This window comes from Zeus faber (assembly GCF_960531495.2).
Source record: "Zeus faber genome assembly, chromosome: 22".
NCBI classification, from domain to species: domain Eukaryota; kingdom Metazoa; phylum Chordata; class Actinopteri; order Zeiformes; family Zeidae; genus Zeus; species Zeus faber.
In genome coordinates this window covers 6,841,707-6,864,206 of record NC_137209.1, presented here as the reverse complement: position 1 = coordinate 6,864,206, position 22,500 = coordinate 6,841,707, and the positions used below count along the sequence as shown (strand labels likewise).

At 51.7% G+C, this 22,500-nt stretch overlaps 1 protein-coding gene across 1 annotated transcript in view; it reads right to left on the bottom strand.

Annotated features, from left to right (window-relative positions):
• Positions 1-22,500, bottom strand: part of pcdh7b (protocadherin 7b) — a gene marked incomplete at both ends in the record, with an annotated part of 122,678 nt that overhangs the window by 63,624 nt on the left and 36,554 nt on the right. Inside the window, one exon of the mRNA XM_080022860.1 lies at positions 3,714-3,933. Coding sequence (XP_079878986.1) covers positions 3,714-3,933 — 220 coding nt within the window. The remainder of the gene's footprint in view (positions 1-3,713; positions 3,934-22,500) is intronic.

The following is a 22,500-nucleotide window of genomic DNA, read 5'->3' as shown; positions in this document are numbered from 1 at the left end:
TGTATACCGTGTTTATTTTCTGAAAAGGGCAACCAGACTGCACAAGATGGTTGGCGATTTCCTAAGCAATTGCCCTGGTTGCCCGGGGCAACTGGGCAACCATTATTGCCAGGCCCTGTGTTGTTATCACTTGGACTACTTTCCTTCTCTTTATGTTATCTCACAACAGCGATGTCAGATAGCCCTTGCCGTGACATTTCAGGCTGGAATTGCATCGGATTCTCCTTCGTCTCCAAAATCCCATCTCTATATAGAATAGAATGGAGTCACTTTATTATTCCAATAAAGGTCTCAAAGTCGAGGCAGAACCCTCCTGGCTTTATAAGGTAAAGACCTCAGCATTCTCCTTGATGGCGCCGTCTCAAGGGAATGATTTACGGGGTGTGTGTGGAGGATCCACTTCGCATTACATCTCCTGTCTTGATAGTAACGCTCTCCATAAAAAGCTCCTTGATGCTCCTTTGCTCTTTTCCAATGATTTTACTACTCCGCTACGTCAACATCTCCGGCTTACTCTTCCAGATGTTGTCAGCGGTATTAGTTCTTGGGAATCGACAAAATGAAATCGGGTCTCCTGGCTTTCTGCGTTTGTTTTTCTCTTTTTTCCTTTTATGTACAATTTCGCAACCATCTGCACAAACAGTGGAGTGGAATCCCCCCAAGTTTCTTCACCCGTACATACTTTATAGCCCTTCCCACTTAAACCTTTTGGTACGATCAAGCCAAGAGAAAGTTTCCACAAGAAAGGAACTGGAGAGGAGTTTGTGCAACTACTGTGATTTGTCGATTCAATTCCCACGAGAGGTCCAGACATTCTTTTTTTTTTTATTTTTTTTTTTTATGCTGGATCTGGATTACTTCTCTGTTTTTCTTGATGGCGTACAAGAAGGACTCGCTGCTTCCGGTGGAAACGACTTGAAATCGGCGAAACACGAGGAGGCGGGGAGAGACCGACACAGAGCGTCATGTGGATGCAACGGGGTCATTATCAACGGGGTCCAAGGGACTGCAGAGGAGTGGAGTTGCACGGGCGCATTGACCGCACGACCATCGATTGACAACCAGCGACCGGCTTCTCATGGCTCTCCGAACCCCGGCGCGCCACGCTGTCCCAAAGACTTCTTTCCGCAGAGGGTTCCCGGCGACCGGCCGGTTAACGTAAACCACGCTCGCGACAAATCAAACGGTACAAATGACCATGAATAAATCCGCTGGAACGGGGCTCGGGGTCTCTGAAATATGATGTAACCGCGATGCAAAACCAGCCACATGAAAATGAATATGAGGGAAATACGCTCTGGCTTCGGGCCGTAGGAGTACATAAACGGCGGTCGTGTATGTCTTCAAGCGCCGGCCTGATGTCTAATGGCTGTAGCCCCAAGGTCGCGGTTTGCAAATCTGGCCCTAGGCTGACTTCTCCGCTACCTCCGTCATTCCCAACGCACATCTACAAAATAGAAACACACACACACACACACACATTCTGTCTTGACCTACTTCGTACGCCGATGCGAGGGGGTAAACACGGCGGGGGCCACACGCGGCACGTCGCCATTACACCACGCACGTTAACGACCGCAATTACCTGTGGCCTACGACACCGGGCCAATTCCGCGTGCCACAGCAGGCCATCTGCTAACTTTTGTCTCCCCCCCCCATTTTCACGGCTCTCCATTTAAAATTCTTTTTTTAGTGGACCAGGGGTGAGTGCCGAGCAAATGTAGCACTGGAGGGGGCTCCCTGTGCTCTGACTGCAACATGAGGGAGCCGCTAATGACCGTGGTTACCTTTCCTTGGGAAGCCGCCGCAGTTTGGCCAACGCCGGTGTGACACGAGTGTTACATTTTGGTAGATTTGGCCCTCGGCGCACATCGTGGCAGGGAAGCCAGAGGGCTGCATAAGAGGAGTCGAACAGTTACAGTTTTGTTTCCTTGACAGAGGCTTTGAAGTTTATAACCCAGATGAGCTACGGCCAAAAATAAGAACGGCCCCTCCGCGCACAAACGATTGCACAATGCCTTGGAGTTCCGTGGTGGTGATGAACAGAAACAAACGAGTATAGGAGGCTTTGAAAGGCGAGTCGGGAAAAGTGTGCTGCATCGTTCCCAGCGCAGTATTTTCTGCTCGGAGACTTCATTTTGTTTTGAACTGTCTTTGTTTAAAGCAGATTTAATTGAAAGGCCAATCACAGTTTTGATCTAATTGCCGAGTCTGCTATCGACTGGTCAGGTCAAATTTCCTTTCAACCAAATTGAAATGAGACTTTAATCGTGGATAATTTGGCCCATAAATGACAGCCTATCGTATGAATGGGGGGTGGGGTCTAAAATGCCCGCTACATTGTACCCCTACGGGCGAAACTGAGACGGAGGTATTTCCAATCCCTTTTAATTTGCGTTGCAGACCTGAAACTGCCAGACGGATGATTCCCAACACCTGTGTTACTGCCCATTTGATGCGTCGCGTCTGTCCAGTTTCTCTGACTCGGCATCCGCTGGGGGATTCGCTGCAAAAACCAATAAGTGGACGTTTCAGTCGTTTAGCTATCTATAATTTGCCCAGATTTTGTCCTTGCCATCGCCTTCTGGGCATAATCAAAATGCACCTGTGAAGGGCTTTGCCACGGAATTTCAAGTAGAGCTATCAGGGCACATGACAACAGATTAATCTATTTGTTTCTGGAAGTGGGTTTTCAAGTGAGGAACTCCTGCTCTTTTATTCTTGTGGAATATGCTTATCTTTAGCCTCAGCAGGGGAAGTCTTTGCAGTCAGGCTTAGTGCTCTCAAGACTGCCACCCGTTGTTAAGCATACACTCAAACTGCCAATGAGACTATCAATGAGACTATTACCTCCATATCAAGTTCAAACACATAACTCTCTCACACAGAGACACACACATTTAGAACATATTGAATTATATCCTTCATCAAATGATCATTTTCCCTCACAAATAGCTTTAAAGAGGCCTAAAGCCAACGTGTCAATGCAAATGGATACAACTGCTCTCGGTGCTCTTAAGGTCAGTTGGGGAGACCCTATTGATGTTAAGGTGGGCAAGAACCTTCCTCTGCCAAGTTCCTACTCCTCCCTTGAGTCCATCGAGATAACTTTTTTTTAAATGGCCAAAAAGGAGCGAAAGATCATATAAGCATGTGGGAATTGATCCAGGGTTGATGGAATCGAGGCCCCCCCCGCGCGCCGACTGTAACTTATCCGCAGTTGTGGAGTTCAAAGCAAAAAGAAGCTGAGAGGCCTTGATCCATACTAACACGACTTATGAATACATATTCTCTTGAGTGCACGCTCTGATCCAGTTAGCCAGGTCTTTCCAAAGATGAGTTCTCTGGGTCTGTGTCTCATTGCTCTCACCACCAACCAACCTCTTACACCCGCTGCATCCAAACCTCAACAGGAAATCAAGACCATAGCGATAATGAGCCTCACATTTTGGAATACGCTAGGCTGGCGTATGACCTAACCATACAAGCGACCAACTGACCTCACAACCTCAATCGACTTCGACTCTACCAATTTAGCCACGACTCAAGTGTTCCTGCGTGAATCTTATGTACCTATCATCCAAAGGGCTTCCTTGGCGTGGCGTTGGCGGTGTGTTAACGTGCATGTGTGTGTGTCTGCGTTTTTGTGGTCCGCCCTCACTTTGCTCTCTCTCTCTCTCTCTAAATTCTCCTTTTTCAATGTTTGCCCCTACCATTTTCCATGTGCTCTGCCTCACCGACACTGCCATCCGGCGTGGTCCTCTCGTAGTTGTCCTCGGGCAGGGGCAGGGCGCCCAGCCGGGGGCCCGACGAGCTCTTGCTGCTGGGCGTCTCCGACTCGTCCAGGCCGCTGTCGTAGCAGCTCTGCAGCGATCCCTGCTGGTGAGGGTCCTGGGGCTGGCTGACCACAGAGAAGGTCACTCGACGAAACGGCTACAAGAGAAACCAGACGGCCGGGGGTCACTACAACGGGGATTTGTGTCTCTCTAGTTCTGCTGTATTACTTATTATTATTTGGGGCGAGGGGATAGGGGTGGGTGAGGGGTGGGGGGTCAGGCTGGAGGAGGAGGAGAAGGGGTTTTGGGAAGTGGGAGGGTGGTGGTGGTTGGGGAGCGGAGCTCAGATCCGCAGGGCCTTGGAGAAGGAGTGTACTTTTCGCTTTGGAAAGGGTGGGGAACGCGGGATGATGGAGGGGACAGAGGCGAGGACGAGGAGTGTCTACGGCTAAAGGGTTAAATTGTCAAACCGGGCACGATGCCACTCAGCTAATCTCTTAAAACACACACACACACACACACACACACACACACACACACACACACACACACACACACACGCACAAGTAGCCCTCAGTTTATGGACCTTTCTCTTGACTGGGCTCAGCCAAAGCCCTTTGTCGCGAATGAAACAGACCAAAAAAGGGCGCTCGCAAAGACTTTTGAAAGTGAGACCTTGTTATCTGTTACGCAGATGAAGACGCTCAAAGCGCGTCTTTCACGAACTCCATTGACACTCCAGGGGAGGGGGAGGGGGAGGTGTGTGTGTGTGTGTGTGTGTGTGTGTGGGGGGGGGCGTGGATGGGCGCGTCCGCGGCTAAACGAGCCAAACTGTTAAGCACAGCTGCGAACGCGGCGAGGACGGAGCGGCCTCTTTTTTCACCTGTTTACTCCGATCGCCGGAAAGAGGACAAGGTGAGCCGGAGTTTTATTCCCCTCCCACGGGAAGGCACGAGCTGAGCTAGTAATGCCAAGGAGCAGAGGCGGGCGAATGTGACCGCTGTGAACGCACACACACGCACACAGACACACACACACACACACACACACACACACACACACACACACACACAGTTTTACGGGACAAGCCGTGGGTTCATCCTGTCGATATGTGTTGCTTTGGACTAACACATTATTGAACAGCGATGGAGTTAAGCAGTGACAGAGCGTGTCATTAAAGGGGCCCCCTGTCTCTCCACGCCATCGACTGTGAACCGCCTACAGGAAGGTAATTCGGGATCGAAAATTAGATTTTTTTTTTGTTGTGCGGGATGGGTGGGTGGGTGGGAGGTTGACTATTGGTGCCTTCATAAGATGTCTACACACAAGAGTTATGTGATGAATTATGACCAAGCCGGTAGAGGTATTGCACAGAGCAGCTGGAGCAGTCTACGGAGTTCAGAAAACGCCTTGTTTTCCTGGAGCGCAAACGTAAAAAGCAAGATTCACCTAAATCGCGATATTAACAGAACCTTAATACCCAGACGGTGTCTGGCAGTAGATGGATCACCCAACCCTAAAGGTACCTGTTAAGGGGTAGAAAAGAACGAATGCAAGGGAAGGGAAAGGTTTTTGGGTCGCGGTCATTACCAGCACGACAAACAGCTAATGCCGTTCATTAATTCCCACACAAACGAGACAGCCACCGCTCCCAGCTCGCTCTCTCTCCATCTCTCTCTCTCGCTCTCTCTCTCTCCATTTCTCTTTCCGCCTCCTTCCCCCTCGGCGTCTCCCTGCCACGGCGAGATTGGCAAAAAAAGGGGGGCAGAGGGTGCGCTCGCTCTACCCTGAAAACCGCCATCTCCATCGCGTTCTTTACCCATCCGCCCGCCAAAAATACCTCACAGCGCCGAGCCAAGGACCCGGGGAAGCGGCGGGGGAGACAAAGGCCGGAGACGCAGGCCGAACTGTCAGAACGAGACGCCACGCCCCGCGAAGCTCCCCCGACATGTGCGAGCGAACAAGCAGCACATGAGTGTGTTCCTGGAACAAACAGGCCGCAAACAGACACACACGCACACACACACACACACACACACACACACACACACTGATACGCACTCGTACACAACACCAACGGCGGCGGGTCACCTCGCAAGGGCCGAACTTGTCGTCGCTTTCGTCATCCCGGGAGAACACACCCGGTAGCATTGCGGCAGCGGTCTGACTAGAACCTGAGCATGAGGAGCGTCGTACGGAAGGTTCATCGTCTTTATAAGGAAATTTCCCAACGGGGGACGACGGAGGGAGCACTGCATCCTACCCCCCTCTGCTATGCATGTCAATTCCTTCACATTAATTTTATGTATTTATATAATACACGCAGACACACACACACACACACACACACACACACACACACACACACACACACACCGTTTGATGGCTGGCTTGCCAAACAGCCATCTTGGCAATAAATCATGTCTCCATGTAATTACAATCAACACTCGACAAATGAATTGATGTAAATATTCATGGCTATTTCACTTGGATAGTCAAACATTTATTGCATAATTTAAAAAGGAGGCCCGGGGGGAGGGGCTGCCTTCTAAAAGTGGAATAGCACGTGAAATCAATGTTTTGTGTCAAAGACCAAACATTCTCCCTTTCCCTCGCTCTCATATTTTTTGCCGCTTTTCATCCTGTTGCCAAGACTAATATTTGGTGCGAGGTGTTGTGCGTTGTGTTTGATGACGGGTCCCACGAGTTGACAAAACAAAATTACTTTTTTGTTGCCCCGGATCAGCTGCGGCGGAGCGCTTTGCACCTCCTTGGGAACCGCGGCGCCTAATGACACAAATTATACAAACTCCCGCGCGAGGATCTGGCATCGAACGCGCCACGAAGGGAAGAAAAAAGGAACAGAGCCCGGGCGCCCAGGGAGGATCACGCCGGGGAAAGAGGGAGAGGGAAGTGAAACGAACAAATAAATTGCAGTTCACCTGGATCTTCCCTTTGTGTATTTTCAGTGGATGAGCTGGAATGGGAGCTGACGCGGAGATGGCCAGAGGCTTCCGTTGAGATTCCACTACAAATCTTCTTTTTTATATATATATATATATATATATATATATATATATATATATATATATATATATATATACACACACACACTGTATGTATGTGGTTATTTGGGCTGTCAAAGTAATTTTTTTTGACGCACAATTTTCAGAGTTTGGCTCAAACGCACCACAGAGCACAGAAATTTTTTTGATTAAATTGTTATTTTGTTAACTTCGCAGTATACATATATATCTCACACATACTTATATACATACATACATATATCATATATATAATTATATATGTATTAATTTATTTGGACTATGTGTGTGTGTCAGCAGCCGGGGGTAAAAAAAACAAAACTCCAACTGCTCAGCCTGCCATGTGAAATCACATATGGTGCTCTGGGTGTCACAACCAATCTCCTCTCTGCTTCCAAGTGTGCATGTGGAGAAGTTGCAGGGGTCTGTCACATGGCCAAACGCAGATATCTGATATGCGCACATGCGCGCGCACACGCCCGCGCGCACGCACACACACACACACACACACACACACACACACACACACACACACACACACACACACACAGCTACAAATGTCAAAGCCACAGCGGTGATCACAGGGGCTTGGTGGTCCCATCAGATCCTGTTTGCATGTGCCATGATGAGTGAGATCTTACATGTCGCCGACCTTGAAACACCATAAAGCACTGTCCCACCCCCCCCCCCCCCACCCCCCCCACACACACACACACATACACACACGCGGTTGACCCTCCTGCTCCAGACAAGGGCCATTTTCAGACCCACTGCTTTCGTTAACCCTGACCGAGTACCGACGCCCCCCTCGACGCCCGGCCCCCACGCTCCCACTGTGGCCTCGAGGTCCGCACGTCTGCCAATCACTGCAGGCCGCCTGACCGGACACACGATGATCCTCGCACACACACGCACATACGCACACAAATGCACCGAAATATGCCCCTCGTTCACCCCAGCAAACACACACACCCATAAGGACCAAAACACACGAGCGGAGCAGCTTTGGAGCCGGTCCACGGGAACGTTCCAGCGCTGTAGTGCATTTTTACGCCCGAGGATCTTCCCCCGCGAAGACGACCAGTCAGGCTCACAACACAGACACACACACACACACACACACACACACACACAAACACATCGAAATACGACCCTCCACCCCACTCACCCCAACAAACGCACACACTATTGTGAGCACAGTTACATGCGAATGGAATTGCTTTAGAGCCGGTCCATGGGAACGTTCCAGCGCTGTAACAAGGATTCGAGCGAGTGTATTCCCCTGCCAAGACGCCCAGTCAATCACACACACACACACACACACACACACACACACCACACACACACACACACACACGTACACACGTACACACGTACACCTCCCCCTCTGACCTTCAGAAGGTAATTGTCAGAGAGTAGCCGTGCATTTACTGCATGACTTTCATTACCCGCCGGCTTTAGGTTTGCTTTATTTTGACGAGATGCAGGGACCCCTAACTCACACAGGCCCTCTTTGGGGACACGCCAGTTGATTGAAAGTTCACCGTGACGGCCACGGGTGATCGGGCGTCTCCGTCATCTCAGAAAGCGCGGACGGCGCAAACCAGCCACAGGTTGGGTTTGCCGGAATTCACACCGGGGCCCTGGGCCGAGCCTATTTCCTGGACGCTTAAAGGGAAACACATGGTCTTTGCCCGAGTCCAAACCGGAGCCAATAAAAACAGAGCGGGGCCGCGGCGCTCGTGTCAATAATGCTTGTGACCCAATCCCCCCCCCCCCCCCCCCCGAGTCGGATTTGATTTTCATTTCCTCTCCCCTTAACTGAGAAGCACTGAGCGTCTGTCAAGAACACTTCTCTCGTGCATCACTTGATCTGCCCTTTTATCTCCCCCCACGGTTACGCGGGGGCCTGCCTTGCTTCAGCTCTGATTCTCCTCGAGTTTTTCGGAGATCAATGGCCGGGAACAACACAGACAAAGAGTGTTACTCAGGGACGTTAGCCAGCTGCTGGTGGAGTGTCTACACGCACGCACGCACACGCACACACACATACAAACACGCACACACATACAAACACACACACGGCGCGCAAGTGTGACTCCACTACAGCTCTTAATACTACTATGTAATACATGTAAGCGTGGGATGTTCACCGGCCGGCGTTTATGCAAAATTGGTCAAATCCCGCGTTCCATTTTGCCCACGTCCCTTACAACATTTTTTTCCTCGCTGCTGTAGGAATCCAGCTCTCTCCGGATGATTGAATTTACAATTAAGTCCGACTTCTCCGGGGCTTTTAGGAATGGCGGGCGGGGGGAGAAGCAGGGTCGGAGGGAATGTCAGCGGAATGGGTTACAAACCTACTGTGTGTAATTTCAGCTGCGGACACCTGTGGCGGGCGGCGGCGAGCGCCTAGCATGGACGGCCGCGCGTAATTGCCACCGGGCTGGACTCGGTCGGGAAGGGAGCAGGGACAGTGGCTTATCGCAGTCGTGAAGAAGAGGGGGAGGCGGGGCGAGAGAGATGGAGGTGAAGATAAATGAGTCGGGGGAAGAGAGAGAGAGAGAGAGAGAGAGAGAGAGAGAGCGGGATGGAAGGAGTGACATACGAGTATTATCATGGTGGCGGTCGGTAATTAAGAAGCCACGATTCATTTTTAATGGGCGTCCTGCCCGCGACCTGGGATACGCCACCCGAGACGATACAGTCGGTGGTAAATACCATGCGACGATCGCGGCGCTTGCCGGGAACGGAGATGAACTCTGCCGGCTTAACGCAAAGAGCCACCGCTCCCTCCAGGTAGAGCGTCGCCTCGTAAGATGGGGCGAAATAAAAAACCCAGACGGTGAGATACAATAATGTTAAAGCGTTAAATGAGACGGGTGACCTCAAGGTGAATGCCTAAGTGGAGATCAACCGGAATCCGAGCGGGATCAGGTCGGGTTTTATTTGGGTGCGACTGAGTTTCACTTAATTACTTGCCGGCCGGCTGACCCGAGAAGGCGGAGGATGCACCTGCAGGTCGGCCTCAGACGGTAGGAAGGACAAAGGACGGCGCTTCACGGACGTTTCTCCCGTGGCCCCGAGGCGAGTGCTTTAGCCGGGCGGGGCGTTTGCGGAGGGGGACCGCATTCCCCCTGTTATTGCAACCTCCCACAGAGACTCGGGTGTCATGTTCCCTGCCTGACTAATAGCTTTGGCCCAGTCAAGCTCCGCCGCTCACCTTAACCTCTCCATATTCCCTTTCTTCTTCTTTCGGCACTCTCCGGTCCACTCTCCCCCCAAAACAAAGGAGACAGGAAGCGGGAGAGTAGGCCGGGTTACATTTCCAAACAAAGCCGAGAACTCCAAGAGAGAAAGAGGGCTGGGCGGGGCGGGGCGGGGCGGTTTGGGGATAAGGACGAAACGGAGATAAAAGGGATGCCCACAAGTTCAATACGCGCCAGTTTCAGGTTCTTCCAACATTAGCTTCTGAGTCAAAAGAGATGTTCCGAGTACTCTGGGTTTCAAAGGAACGGAGTTTTCTCCAAGAGGCTTTCAGACAGTGAGGCGTACAAAGGCGTACAAGCGCCGAGGCCCCCACCTCCAAATGTCCGAACAGCGAAGGGCAGAGCGAGACCGATGGAGACGGTTGGCGATCGATTTGAGCGGCGACTTCTCGCCCCAAAGGAGACTGAACAGGTGCGAGTTCAAAGGAGAGCGCACCTGAGCACAAAAGACAAACCGCCCCCACATGTCTACACTTTCAAAAAGGACATTTTCATACGCCGCCGCAGAACAAACACAACAAGGCGAGGGAGCCAAAGGCCGTACCGGCAACGCGGCGCGCGGTTTTCCAGACCAGCTGCCTTTCAATCAACTTTCAATCAACTTCAAAAGTATGTGCGCGGCTTTTGTCCACTCGTTGTTGCCTTTTACCACGCGACGTTATGATCAACCTTCAACACACTTCACTAACTCCGCAGCGCTTGTTCACTTGGGTATTCCATTGACCCTTCGCAGCCCCTCGTGTGCAGCTGCAGGGACATCTACATGAACAAGCAGGCCCGACTGAGCGCAGGAGATGTAACACATCCCCCAAACAGGCAGAAGCAAAGGCATCAAGGTCTGGCTAATCCCGTTTACCCCCCGCTGCTTAAATACTGCGCCGTGGAAGGGTTTGTTTCAAACACACACACACACACACACACACACACTCCCAAAAAAAATGATCCTTAACCCACCAAAAAAACTCATCCCATGGACCTCAATAGGGATAATTCCGTCATGAGCCTGTACCTCAGGGAGCCTCTTTGGAAAGAGCGAGAAAAAAGGGGGGTGGGCGGGGAACGGCCCCGGCAACAAAGCACTGAAAGACGGCGTATAGAGACAGACGGAGAGGGAGAAAAACAAACGATGACAGGAGTGAGGGATTCTGCTCAATCCCGAACCGTATTCAACACCCTCCCCATCTTCCTGTCCTCCCGGGTGTCGGTGTGTTTGGCAGCCTCGCAGGCCGGCCACGGCTCTCACTCTCCCCCCCATTAGCATGCGCCACATGCTCACAGCCGGCAAAGGAGGACGAAGAAGAAAAAGATGGAGAAGAAGAAGAAGAAGAATGAGAAGACGGCAGAAAGACGGATCACACACTGTTGTTTTCTGAGTGTCCGGGCTAAACTTTTAATTGCTCTTCAAGTGGCGGATTAGGGCACTGGTGGTAACAGAGATACTATCCTTCGGGGACGGGTTGCAACGTCTTCAAAAGCTTCGACCCGACCCCTGACCCGCTCTGAATGGCAAGAGAGGGGGTGTCTTTCATGTGTGTTGGGAGCGGGGGGTGGGGGGTGGTCGTTTGAGTGGCATCGGATTAGCCTGGAGATGACAAACACAGCCTTTATAAAACTGCTGCATTTCCTGCTGTGCCACGAAAGGGGGGGGGGGGTGGTGGAGTAAGTAAGCCGTGTATATGTTGTGTATATAAGACTAATGGCGCGACGCTGGGAAGGACGGGCCCAGATGGGACGTCGTTGAAACAAAGAATGAATACAGACTTCAAAATGTGGAGGCGTGCGGGAGGGAGGGATGGATGTCAACAGAGGAAAGGAGGTGTTTGCGTTGCGACGGGCGGCTGGAGACCCGTTTTTTGGGGGGTTTTTTTGCGCAATGCAATTCGCTGCGTCGCACAAGACACCAGGCTCCCCTCATTATCAATGCATGGGATGTTCTCCTCGGTCGACACCCAAGAGGACCCGGTCCAGCGAAAAGTGATCCGGCGAAGGAGAGTCAACCGAACGCCAAGCGACCCTGGTGTCGCTTAACGACAATTCACGCTATCGCGTTGCCAAATTTTCCATCCCAAATTAGTATTAGAGCTTGTTTTGTGGACTGATAGCCCGGACGGTGATGCACTCCACCGACTGGTCACGGAGTGTCTCTTTCTTACCTGCGTCTGGACGTCCATGCGAGTGTCTACGTGTCTACAGTATGTCCGCTCATGCGTGTATCATGTCTTTGGCGTTGTCACGTCGTGTCAGGCATCACTCAGCCGTCAGGCCCGGTTCCTCGCTCTGGCACGGGGCTGGGGGGCGGTTGGGTCGGAAAGCTCTATGTGTCACGTGTCGGTATCCATCACGGCTGCCGGTGCTGCGACTGACCACCGGCACTCTACTGTCAGGAGCGTGACAGGGGCCCGGCGCTCGGCGCTAACGCTAGCGTGTTGTGACACGGCGGCCCCGGCGTCAGCGGAAAGCGGGACGCGTCATCAACAAAAAGCCCAGGGACCGGGGCCAAATGTCGGGGACTGAGCATTCCCTGTCGAGGCGAGGCAAGGCCAGGCCAGGGGAAGGGAAGCGCTTGCAGCTCATTTCTAGCCGACAGCGCTAACGGTCCTGGGAGAGCCAAGACGGGAGGTTGGAGAGACCGCGGAAATGTGATCCTCGGCCAGAAAGAAAACAGGGATGAAGAAAAAAAAAAAAAAAATGAAATGGTTACGCCTTGTTAAAGTTGAACCGATGTTGTGATGAGACTGGACTGGTGTAATACCCCACTGAAATGTCGGGCCTGGCCTGGATGGCTCTATTACATGACGATGTATGAACTTGAAAACGGTTTCAATGACCAATAAATAAATGTAGACTGAGTGAAATGTACAACGCAGGCCTCAATTATCAATAGTCATATCATAACAAAGGTTTCAGAGGATATGAACGGCCAACGATCACCCACCGTGATCAATGTCAACGAAATTGTGATTTTGTTTAGTTATTTTAGTTATATGGTAATGTTATTTTTCTCATTACCATCCACCTTGAGGCTACGTAGATAGATAGAAAGAGAGAGAGACGGACAAGGGATAGAGAGGTCGAGTTGGTGAGAGAGGGGTGGTGCTTAGGTTTTAATGAGGCCGGTAAATTGCTCTTTATGGTGACAGATAACCTGCATTTGGGCGGATCAGGGATGCCATCAAGACAGACAAAAGGAAAGAAAGAGAGAGAGAGAGAGAGAGAGAGAGAGCGAGACTGGGTGAGGTTAGAGAGCAGATCCAGCTTATCCGTTAATAAGACGCTTTACTGAAGTATGTTTACGCAGGCATATATCATTCATGTGAGATAAGTAGGTCTGGTGTGTGTGTGTGTGTGTGTGTGTGTGTGTGTGTGTGTGTGTGTGTGTGTGTGTGTGTGTGTATGTGGTGCTATACTTGTGAGCGCCAAGACTTGACATCGTTGTTGCTATTGCTATACTTGTGAGGACATTTTTTGTTGCGGGGACCAGTGTGTGTGTGTGTGTGTGTGTGTTTAAAATATACTGGTGTGTGTTTGTATTACTAAAGTATAAAAGAGAAGAGATGCGTTGGCATTCATCTACAGCGCCATTTGCGCGCCGCCACCGGGCGGCCCCAGCAGGGGGAACCCGCCCCGACTTCTCGCCGCCAGTGTCAACTTTCCCGCGTTTTTTTTTTTCGCACCCGCATGGAAACGTCCTTTTTTTTTTTACGCCGTCTCCACCCTTCGCCACCTGTTCCCCGACAACAGAAGTGCGCGACAATTACGATGGGATGGATTATGAAAACAATTATTACAAATGAGTAATTAAAACCTAATGTCGGTATAAATAAACTCGCAGCGAGCGAGAGAGGGAGAGAAAGAGAGAGAGAGAGAGAGCGGGAGCGCGGGGAGGAGGGTGAAGGGTGGAGAAAGGCCTGGAGCGATACAGAGAGAGAGAGAGAGAGAGTGAGAGAGAGAGAGAGAGAGGGAGGGAGCGAGTGAGAGAGGGAGGGAGGGAGCGGGAGGGAGGGGGAGGGGGGAGGACGGCATGAGAAGGAGTGAAGTGAGGGGACACGGAAGAGGAACTACCCCCCCCCCCCCCACTCCTCGTATCTCCTCACTCGTTCATCAACTTCCCTCAGCTCCTTATCTTCCGGCTTCCCCTCTCCTCCCCTCTCTATCACTCTCTCTCTCTCTCTCTCTCTCTCTCCCTCTCTCTCTCGCCCTCCCTCTCTCTCGCCCTCCCTCTCCCTCTCTCCCGCCGCTATCTTTTTTTGTTGGGATCGAGGCAAGGTCGAACCTCGGCGACGTTTGATGGATGAAAATGGAATTAAGATGAAAGCGCACTTTCAGATAATGAAGATGTGCGGCGGGAGATTATGGGGAAGCCGGGGGAGGGAGAGCGTGGAGGTGCCGGGGCAAAATTAATATTGAAATTCATGTGCGTTTGGCCCGGGCCCAGACAGCCCCCATGTGTTCTTTTTACTGGGGCGGGGTGGGCCGCAGAGAGCGGCTGGGTGGGTGGGCTTCCACGGGACGAGGCGAAAAAAAGGAACGGAAATATGGATTGGAATTTCGAGTTGGGAGGCAGAGAGCGCGGCCGAGGCACAGGGCCGTCGAGAAGGAAGAAAGACTGCATGTTGTTATTGTGAATGCATACTTTTGTGGAGACTTTTCACAACAATAGTATTAATAGCGTTAGATTCGCATCAACAGCTATTTTCTTGTAAACAATGTCTCATGTAAAGCCCCCAAAGCGTATGTCCATATATGGTCATGAGAACGCGGGTTCAGGCCTCTTCCCGACTGCAGCAGGTTTCCAAAGCTGATCTGGATCAGATCGGTCCATGTGTGTGTGCGTGTGCACAAGCGACGTGACGCCTCAGATAGGTGTCGGGGGGGATATGGGGGGATAAGGCGTCAAAGGCAGGGCGGCCTATTGGGCGCCTGGCATCGGCGTCTGATATCAACCGATGCCACGACCGCCGCGCTAATCCCCATGCAAAATAGCTGCACGCGGCAGGGTACTCCTTCAACTGTACTCAGCTCACACTCGCTATCTCTCCCCCCCGGCCTCCCTCGCTCACCCTCCCTCCGACACCATCCCCCCCCCCCCCCCCCGCGAGCGACAACGACAAATAAAAATAATGAAGAGCCGGGACGGTCCGCCATGCGGAGCTCTTAGGGCTCCGTCCGAAGTGCAGTTCGTTATTCACACGGCGGCTGAGGCGGCGCGGGAGGGGGCTCTTTGGGTTCGGGCGTACAAATCACACCGGGAAGGCGGGTCGAGCGCCAAGCAATCGACAGCACGCGATGCCTCCGAAAGGCAGAAGGAGCGGTACAATGTACAAAGTGAGTCCCGCCCAGCGCCAGTTTGGACGCCGCTCTTTCTTTTGTCCGCTCCCTCAGCTCCAAGCTGTTCCTCATAATGAAGGACAAGTCGGAGAAATTGAGCAGGGAAAAGAGAGAGAGATAGAGAGGGAGAGAAATCACAGGGGTCTGGTTACATGGGGCGTTCGAGGCGGACAAAGCAGCCCGTTGTTGGGACAGTAGGTAAAAAGGCGGAATCTTTTTTCATACATCTGTAATCTGATGTTGCACAGAGGCCAAGCACCTGCAGCAGCCGCTCTGCTGCTCCAGACTTTTTAACCAGCGCACTTAATTTACTTCAGTGTATGTGTGTGTGTGTGTGTGTGTGTGTGTGTGTGTGTGTGTGTGTGTGTGTGTGTGTGTGTGTGTGTGGTCTCATGCTTCTGCCTTTCACCTATCGCCTAACCAGCAGCTGGGTTCCCGGGAATCGAACGCATGAGTGAGAAAAGGCCAAGGAGGCTGAAGGTGGGATTGAGTGTCGCATTTAAATACGACACACACACACACACACACACACACACACACACACACACACACACACACACACATATATACAGTATATACCAAAACACACAAACACGCACACCTTGTTCAACCCATTCATTACCTACTGGGGCTGGTGCAACTGATAGGTGAATGCTTCTGTGCGTGCGTGTGTGTGTGTGTGTGTGTGTGTAGGTGTGTGTGTGTGTGTGTGTGTGTGTGTGTGTCTGTGTCTTGAGACCCCCCCCCACTCCCCCCCCACCAACTCACACACATACACACCCTTCTCCAATTGTTAATCAAGAGTGAGGAGGCAATGGGTGGGGAGAGGCGCAGGACAGCAGAAGAATGGGCGGCATTGAGGTAACCTGAGCTGGCGGCAGAAGAAAGATGGCCGCCGTGCCGACATACCAGACCTTGCACACACACACACACACACACACACACACATACACACACACACACACAGGCAGGGACACAGAGACTATTGTGGGACCCCATGGAGGAAGTGGGGTTGCAGTTCAGGAGTGTATGTTGGTGTGTGTGTGTGTGTGTTGGCCCCGTAGGGTGGGTGGGGCAGGTCCTCAGATGGTTATTGATCTCGGCGACAAATAACAGCGATGGGACGCCGCTATGAACCAACGCCCAGGAGATCACGTGGTAATCCATGGGGGGCCACACGATCGATGAAAAGGCCACGATGCCGAATTCCGCTCATTTCCACGGCCTCGTCGCCATTTTCACGGGGACTAGAGATGCTCTCGCTTTCCCTCCATTCCTGCACTCTGGATCTCAAAAGGCAAACTTCAAAAACTCAAGTCCGGGAGCCGGGTAGTCCCCAAAAAAAGGAATCAATTGGATTTGGGTTTGTATGACTTTGCCGTTTTCCTCCCTCTGTGATCTGAGAACAATGTGAGGCGTTCGCCATCCCAGAGCCTTTCTGCCGAATTTCTGCAGAACGGCTTCTGGCTCTATTTCATCTCCTCCATAAAGAGTGAACCATGCACGGAGCTTGCTATGTGCCCGGCGCGGCGCTGCGCAGCACGGCGTGGCGCGGTGCGCCACTAATGATGCCCCTCATCAGCCCCGGCTAATTTAACCCCCTGTGTAAAGTGCTGGAGGTTTCCAGGCATGGGGTCTGAAGCAGCTGAGGCAGCGTTTTCCTCTTAAAAATAAACAATAACCAGGTCCCTTAAAACGGAAGCCGAAGCAAAAAACAGAAAATGAATGAAAAAGCAACTGTTAAAAAAAAGAAAGGAAAACAAAACTGCCAGCTGGCCCACATTGGTATGATAACAAGACGTATTGGGCGGGTTTCTATGTATCTGCAGCGCAGGCTATTATTATGAATTTGGGGCAGCGGGTTGGGCGGTTATTTGGAAAGGGCTAAAGTTTCAGTGTGTTTTACTTTATCTCCATTGTCCCTCACCCCCGCCCGCTTCCCCTGAATGAATCGTGGTGAACACCCAATGAGCTCAAGCCAGAACAACTAGAACCCTCCAACGCCCGTAGTAGGACCGGAGAAGCAACGGCGGAGCGGCCGGGGCCGTTTGTATGCGGCGACAGCCGCGACGCAAATCCGACTTCAAAAAAACGCTTTCGGCAGTCGAGAGAGTCTGGGACGCGCCACCTTTGTAGCGATTCTTATCCGGTGACGCGTCTCCCCGGGGGAGCGGGTATCGGGGTGGCGGTCCTCCTCCCACGACGCCTCCCGCCGAACGTTTCCTGGCACTTGAATGGCATAATCGTGCTATAACATCTGAAGGCGAAGTCACACAATCTTCCCCCGGCAAATATCTCATATTTACCGTTCCGCACGCACGTTCCTAATGCGAGCACCGGAGTCGACGCGCCACTGTCGAGCGAGAGTGTCGAGCATTAGCTTATTTTATTAACACTTTTCTTGTTTTCTCAGCATTGGAACAGTGCCAGGTACCCAACCCCCCGACCCCACCCACACCCACACCCACACCCACCCCTCCAGATGTGATCATCGCCATTAGTGAGTTTGTTTTTTCAGCACCGGCAACTTTTCATTTCTCATCCATCTGTCAAGAATATTACAGCGGCAAGTCATCCATCACACTCAATCCACTTCGTAATTCCCCTTGTCTCGCGCTCCACTTATCGCCACACTTTGAAGCCGAGGCGTAATACTACAGTAACAAGGCGGAGAGAGACGAATGGCTTGTTGGGTCGTAAATCCGCAGATAAGGCAACCCGGAGTCCGCGTCGCAGTTAAAGGGGAAGTTCCGCCGCGAAAGCAACGTCTGGGGTATTTTAAAGTCATCCCGGCCGCGAGTCTTCCCGAAACAATCCTTCGAAAGGACGAGCAGCAGCAGCAGCAGCGGCAGCAGCCCTGGCGGGGTGGAGGTAAAACATCAGGATGATGTAGCTGCAGCGGCGCCGAGCCCTTCGCTATCTCTCGAAACAGAACCCCGGAAGCCGAGACCTTTTTCGGGGCGACTTGACACCCGTTCCTGCCAACACGCACTAAGCATGCGGCGCCTACCCATCACTTTCCTCAAGCTCAGACGCCGTTTTGTCCTTCCTGGTTTGTTTGATGGAACAGCGTCCCTATGCATGAGCCCTGTCAGCCTCGAAATGTTGCCAACCAACGGTATCTACCAGGGCTGTTCCGAACTTCATGGACTGTTCTAGCCATTCTAGTCAATCGATCAGTGTATCTATCCATCTATCCATCTATCCATCTATCTTTCTATCTATCTATCTATACAGTTCATCCAAGTACAGCTGATCTTGGTGGAGTGCTACACACTGGTTAATATTTCATCAAGTGGGGGCAATCCACATCTGTAGGTCACATTCCCTGCCCTGGCAATTAGAAACTCCAACAGCGACCTGGCTTGCTTCTTTAATTCTGCTTCTTCTTCTTCTTCTTCCTCTCCTTCTTCCCCTTCTCCTTCTGCCGCTTCCCTCCCTCACCCCTCCGCGCACTGTTTTTCAAAGGGAATTAACAAGCTGAAATTAATTTGAGCCCTCGCTACTATCCTTTACAGCGCGATGCCACAGAGGGGGCTGAGGGAAAGCGGAGGGGGGCGGCGGGGTGGGGGAGAGAGAGAGGGCGAGGGATGAGGAGAGACGAAGGAGACGGGCAGCGACAGGGCTCGGGAAGAGGGACCACCCGAATCCGCATGAATAAAATAAGATTCATGCGATTCATTTTTAAGTGTCAAGCGGCTAAATGGGGAATGTCCACGGATACAGAGTCGTTTGCCGGGTGCGGAATTCTCTTTGCTCTCCAACAAATCCCCCGTTTAAGACAAACCTGGGGAACGCGAAATCGCAGGGACGGAGATGACGCAACTATTTTGCGGTGACCGCGCGTGCTCGGGTCCGCCCGGCGAAACGAAGAGATTTCCCCAAACTTTTCAAAGGTTTGTTTTTTGGGTGATTGTCTGGCCGTCTGGAGATGCAGTGTTAATGTGTGGGCAGGCTACAGGAGATTGCAGGGCGCGTCTTAAGTGCAGGCTGGATTCCGCGGGGTTTACCCTAGATACAGTATCCCGGCTGGATTAACAATGCCTTATCCCAGGCCTATCCAAGGCCTAGCCCTGCCTCGCGGCATTACCGGAGGATTACAAAAGGAATACCTTGTCCCCCTATCTTGTCCACATACTCCCTGCTTACACCCAAACAGAGTGTTACCTCAAGGGGAACTGATGTGAGCGCAATTGTCCCTAATTCAGCATTGTTGGACCGTTGTCGGGCCGTTTCAATAGCGAACACTCATGGAGGCCTGATCGATGACCCAGTTATTCTTGGTTCAGGGCCGTCGATCTGGCATGGATTTAAAGGAGTCACTGCAGCCTTTATCTGCTTAAGATGTTAAACAGAGTTTAAGAACCGCGGGGCAGGCCGAACGGGATGCCACCATATGGTGTCAAGTAAACAACTGTGCCGTTTATAGACGGAATAACTAACTAGATTTGGTTCTCTGCACGGCGGCTCCGTGCGGCGTGCGGTGAAGGGTCAGGAATGTGTGAATCGTGGCTGATTTGGAACCAGTGGACATCAGGAATGTCCATTGAGAGGCTGACCCGGCACTGCATTCTAACGGCTGACCCCCCGACCCCTCTGTCTGCCGGCTTGCTTAGAGCTAATGCGTATTGATCTGTTGTCAGGAAAAGTGTGTGTGTGTGTGTGAGGGGAGGGGGTCGAGTGTGGGAAAGAATAATTAAAAAAGTAATAGAATTATTTCTTTCAGGGAGTAAATATAACTGGCAACCACAATGTCCCAGACGGAAAAAAGGGACTGCCCGGCAGGCTGGCGTAAACAACAAAGACCGGAGCCATCCGGTCGCAGCCAAGGCAACCAAGGCAACCAAGGCCACCGCACAAAGCAGCGGCCAAAACGACCGAGCCGACGCATGAACCAAAACCGCCAGGTATTGAGAAGTGGGAGCATGCAAATATGGCGACTCCGGGAGTGCGGGCGGACAAAAGACACGCACAAAATGCGAGACAACCCTCGCGTGCCACAGCCCAGATCTGTCCATCAGGCGCATGCCGAGGCCACCTGGCGAGCTGCTCCGATCGGCATGGGAGCAGAGTCTTGTCAGTCACCACCACCGCCAGGGAGGGAAGGGGATGAGGCTCAATGCATATTAGCAGCTGTGAAATCTGCAGTGGCCACGAAAAACTCCTTTGTTGCGTTTAGAGGCGGCAGAGAGGGGAAAACAATCGCTCTCGTTCTCTAAGAGGATTTTTGCAGAGAGGGAGTGTATGGAGCTGTCGTTACGTAAAATAAGGGCTTTCTCATCGTTGTTACGTTTTTTTTTTTTTCCACATCAATGAGCAGTCGTTTTGGTCAAATGCGACTTTTCTTTTCATACACCAGGGTTAAATGTCTCGCTCAAGGACAACGCTGCAAACTATCAGGAGGAGCTGGGGATGTTTGCGGCAACCATTGGGTTAATGGATGAGCCGCTCTACCTCCTGAGCAACTGCCCCTCCCCCCGCCCCGAATCATTGGGATTCAAGTAGAGTGACTGGCATCAGAGTCTTGTAAATTTATCCAGTATTGAGAGAATAGCTTCAGGTGGGACAACCGCACTCGCCGAAGAACGTGGTCGTGATTGCCCCATTGCCCCATGTATTGCAGCTCGGTACGATTGCCGGAAGCTGTGCTATCAATATTGGATCAATTTACACAAATCAATCGCGGCGACTCCTAATGATTGAAAGGGGCTCAGATAAAAAAAGTACCAGAGTTTCCCCACGTTTCCCTAACCCTAACCAGCGCGGGGCTAGGCGGCTATCGTGGCTATTTCTGAAATAGTTCCATCCAGTGCCTAAAAGTACATTAGCATCTATTATTCGTCAATTTGAGGATTTCTCAGTCTAGCCACGGTGCAGTGAGACCTCTCGTCTCATTTGTATGCCACTATGGAGGGATTAAGAGCCCTCGATCCTCTACTCCCCGCTAATGCGGCCGCCTGGGCACGAACATGCCCCCGTTCCACCACCGCCCTCCTCTGTTTTCCGTCTCGTTCTGCCGCAGTTCCGACCTGAACGTTTGTTATCCCTAAAACTGTTTGGATATCTCCGGAAGAAGGCCCTCCCCTCTCAATGAGCCAGGTATCCAGGTCTTCAGAGCCGGCGTCGCGGAGAAACTCCGGTCCACGGGCAGCCGTGCACACGTTAACGCATGTGAGGAGATGAATGTACAACCGGTGACGTCGCTTCCCATGGGGGACATCGGCGGCGAAATTGCGCCCAGAAAAAAAGAAAATAAATCACCAGTGAGTAATCGTCACAGGCTGGATTCGAACCCGACCTCTCCGTTGGTACCGCTCTGACACCTTGCCTGGAGCCTGCCTGCGATGAGGCGCCCGCACTCCGATGATACCAACCCGGTGCACCACAACAGTGTTTATATGTTAGATGCAGGTTATTTGTTTTTACTCCGTTTCCTTATGGAACAAGACAAGCACAATGAGTAATGGGGACACTCCCCCCCTCCCCCCCCCCCCCCCCCCCAGCACCTGTTGACAGTTTGCATGGAGTGGCAAAATGGCTCGAGCCGGCACTGTGTATAACTACCAGCAGCTGGATCAAACAGTTTTGGCGACGGATTCCCATTTAAGCGTTTCGTCTTTTTCATAAAGAAAACACACACTCTGAGTGATAAACACCCGCTGCATTCGGTTGGTAAACACGCCGACATATTTGTCTAACACACATCCAGCTGTTTTGGGCTTTTTCCCCCGGGAAATAAAAAAAAAAAGCTTTTTACGAGTCTTTGTTCTGTGAACCTTCTTTGGTTTCTTTAAAGTCTGTTTATTGCCTTGGTGTGTTTACCGGCCCGTTAATTAAACAGTGGCTGAGTCAGCCTCCCTTATTTGGCCACAGCAGACTCTCGCCATATTCGGCAACTGGTTTCAGTCTCCGGCGTTAACACAATTTCAATGTGAAATCAGATTAAATAACAAAAGATGAAATTACACTCTGCATCCCAACTTAACGGTATAGTTTGCCTTGGATATCAAATGCAAATAATAATAACGTGCTGGAAGGCGTTTTCCCTCCTTCTGCGACCCCTTCTCGAGGCTTCCTCCATGT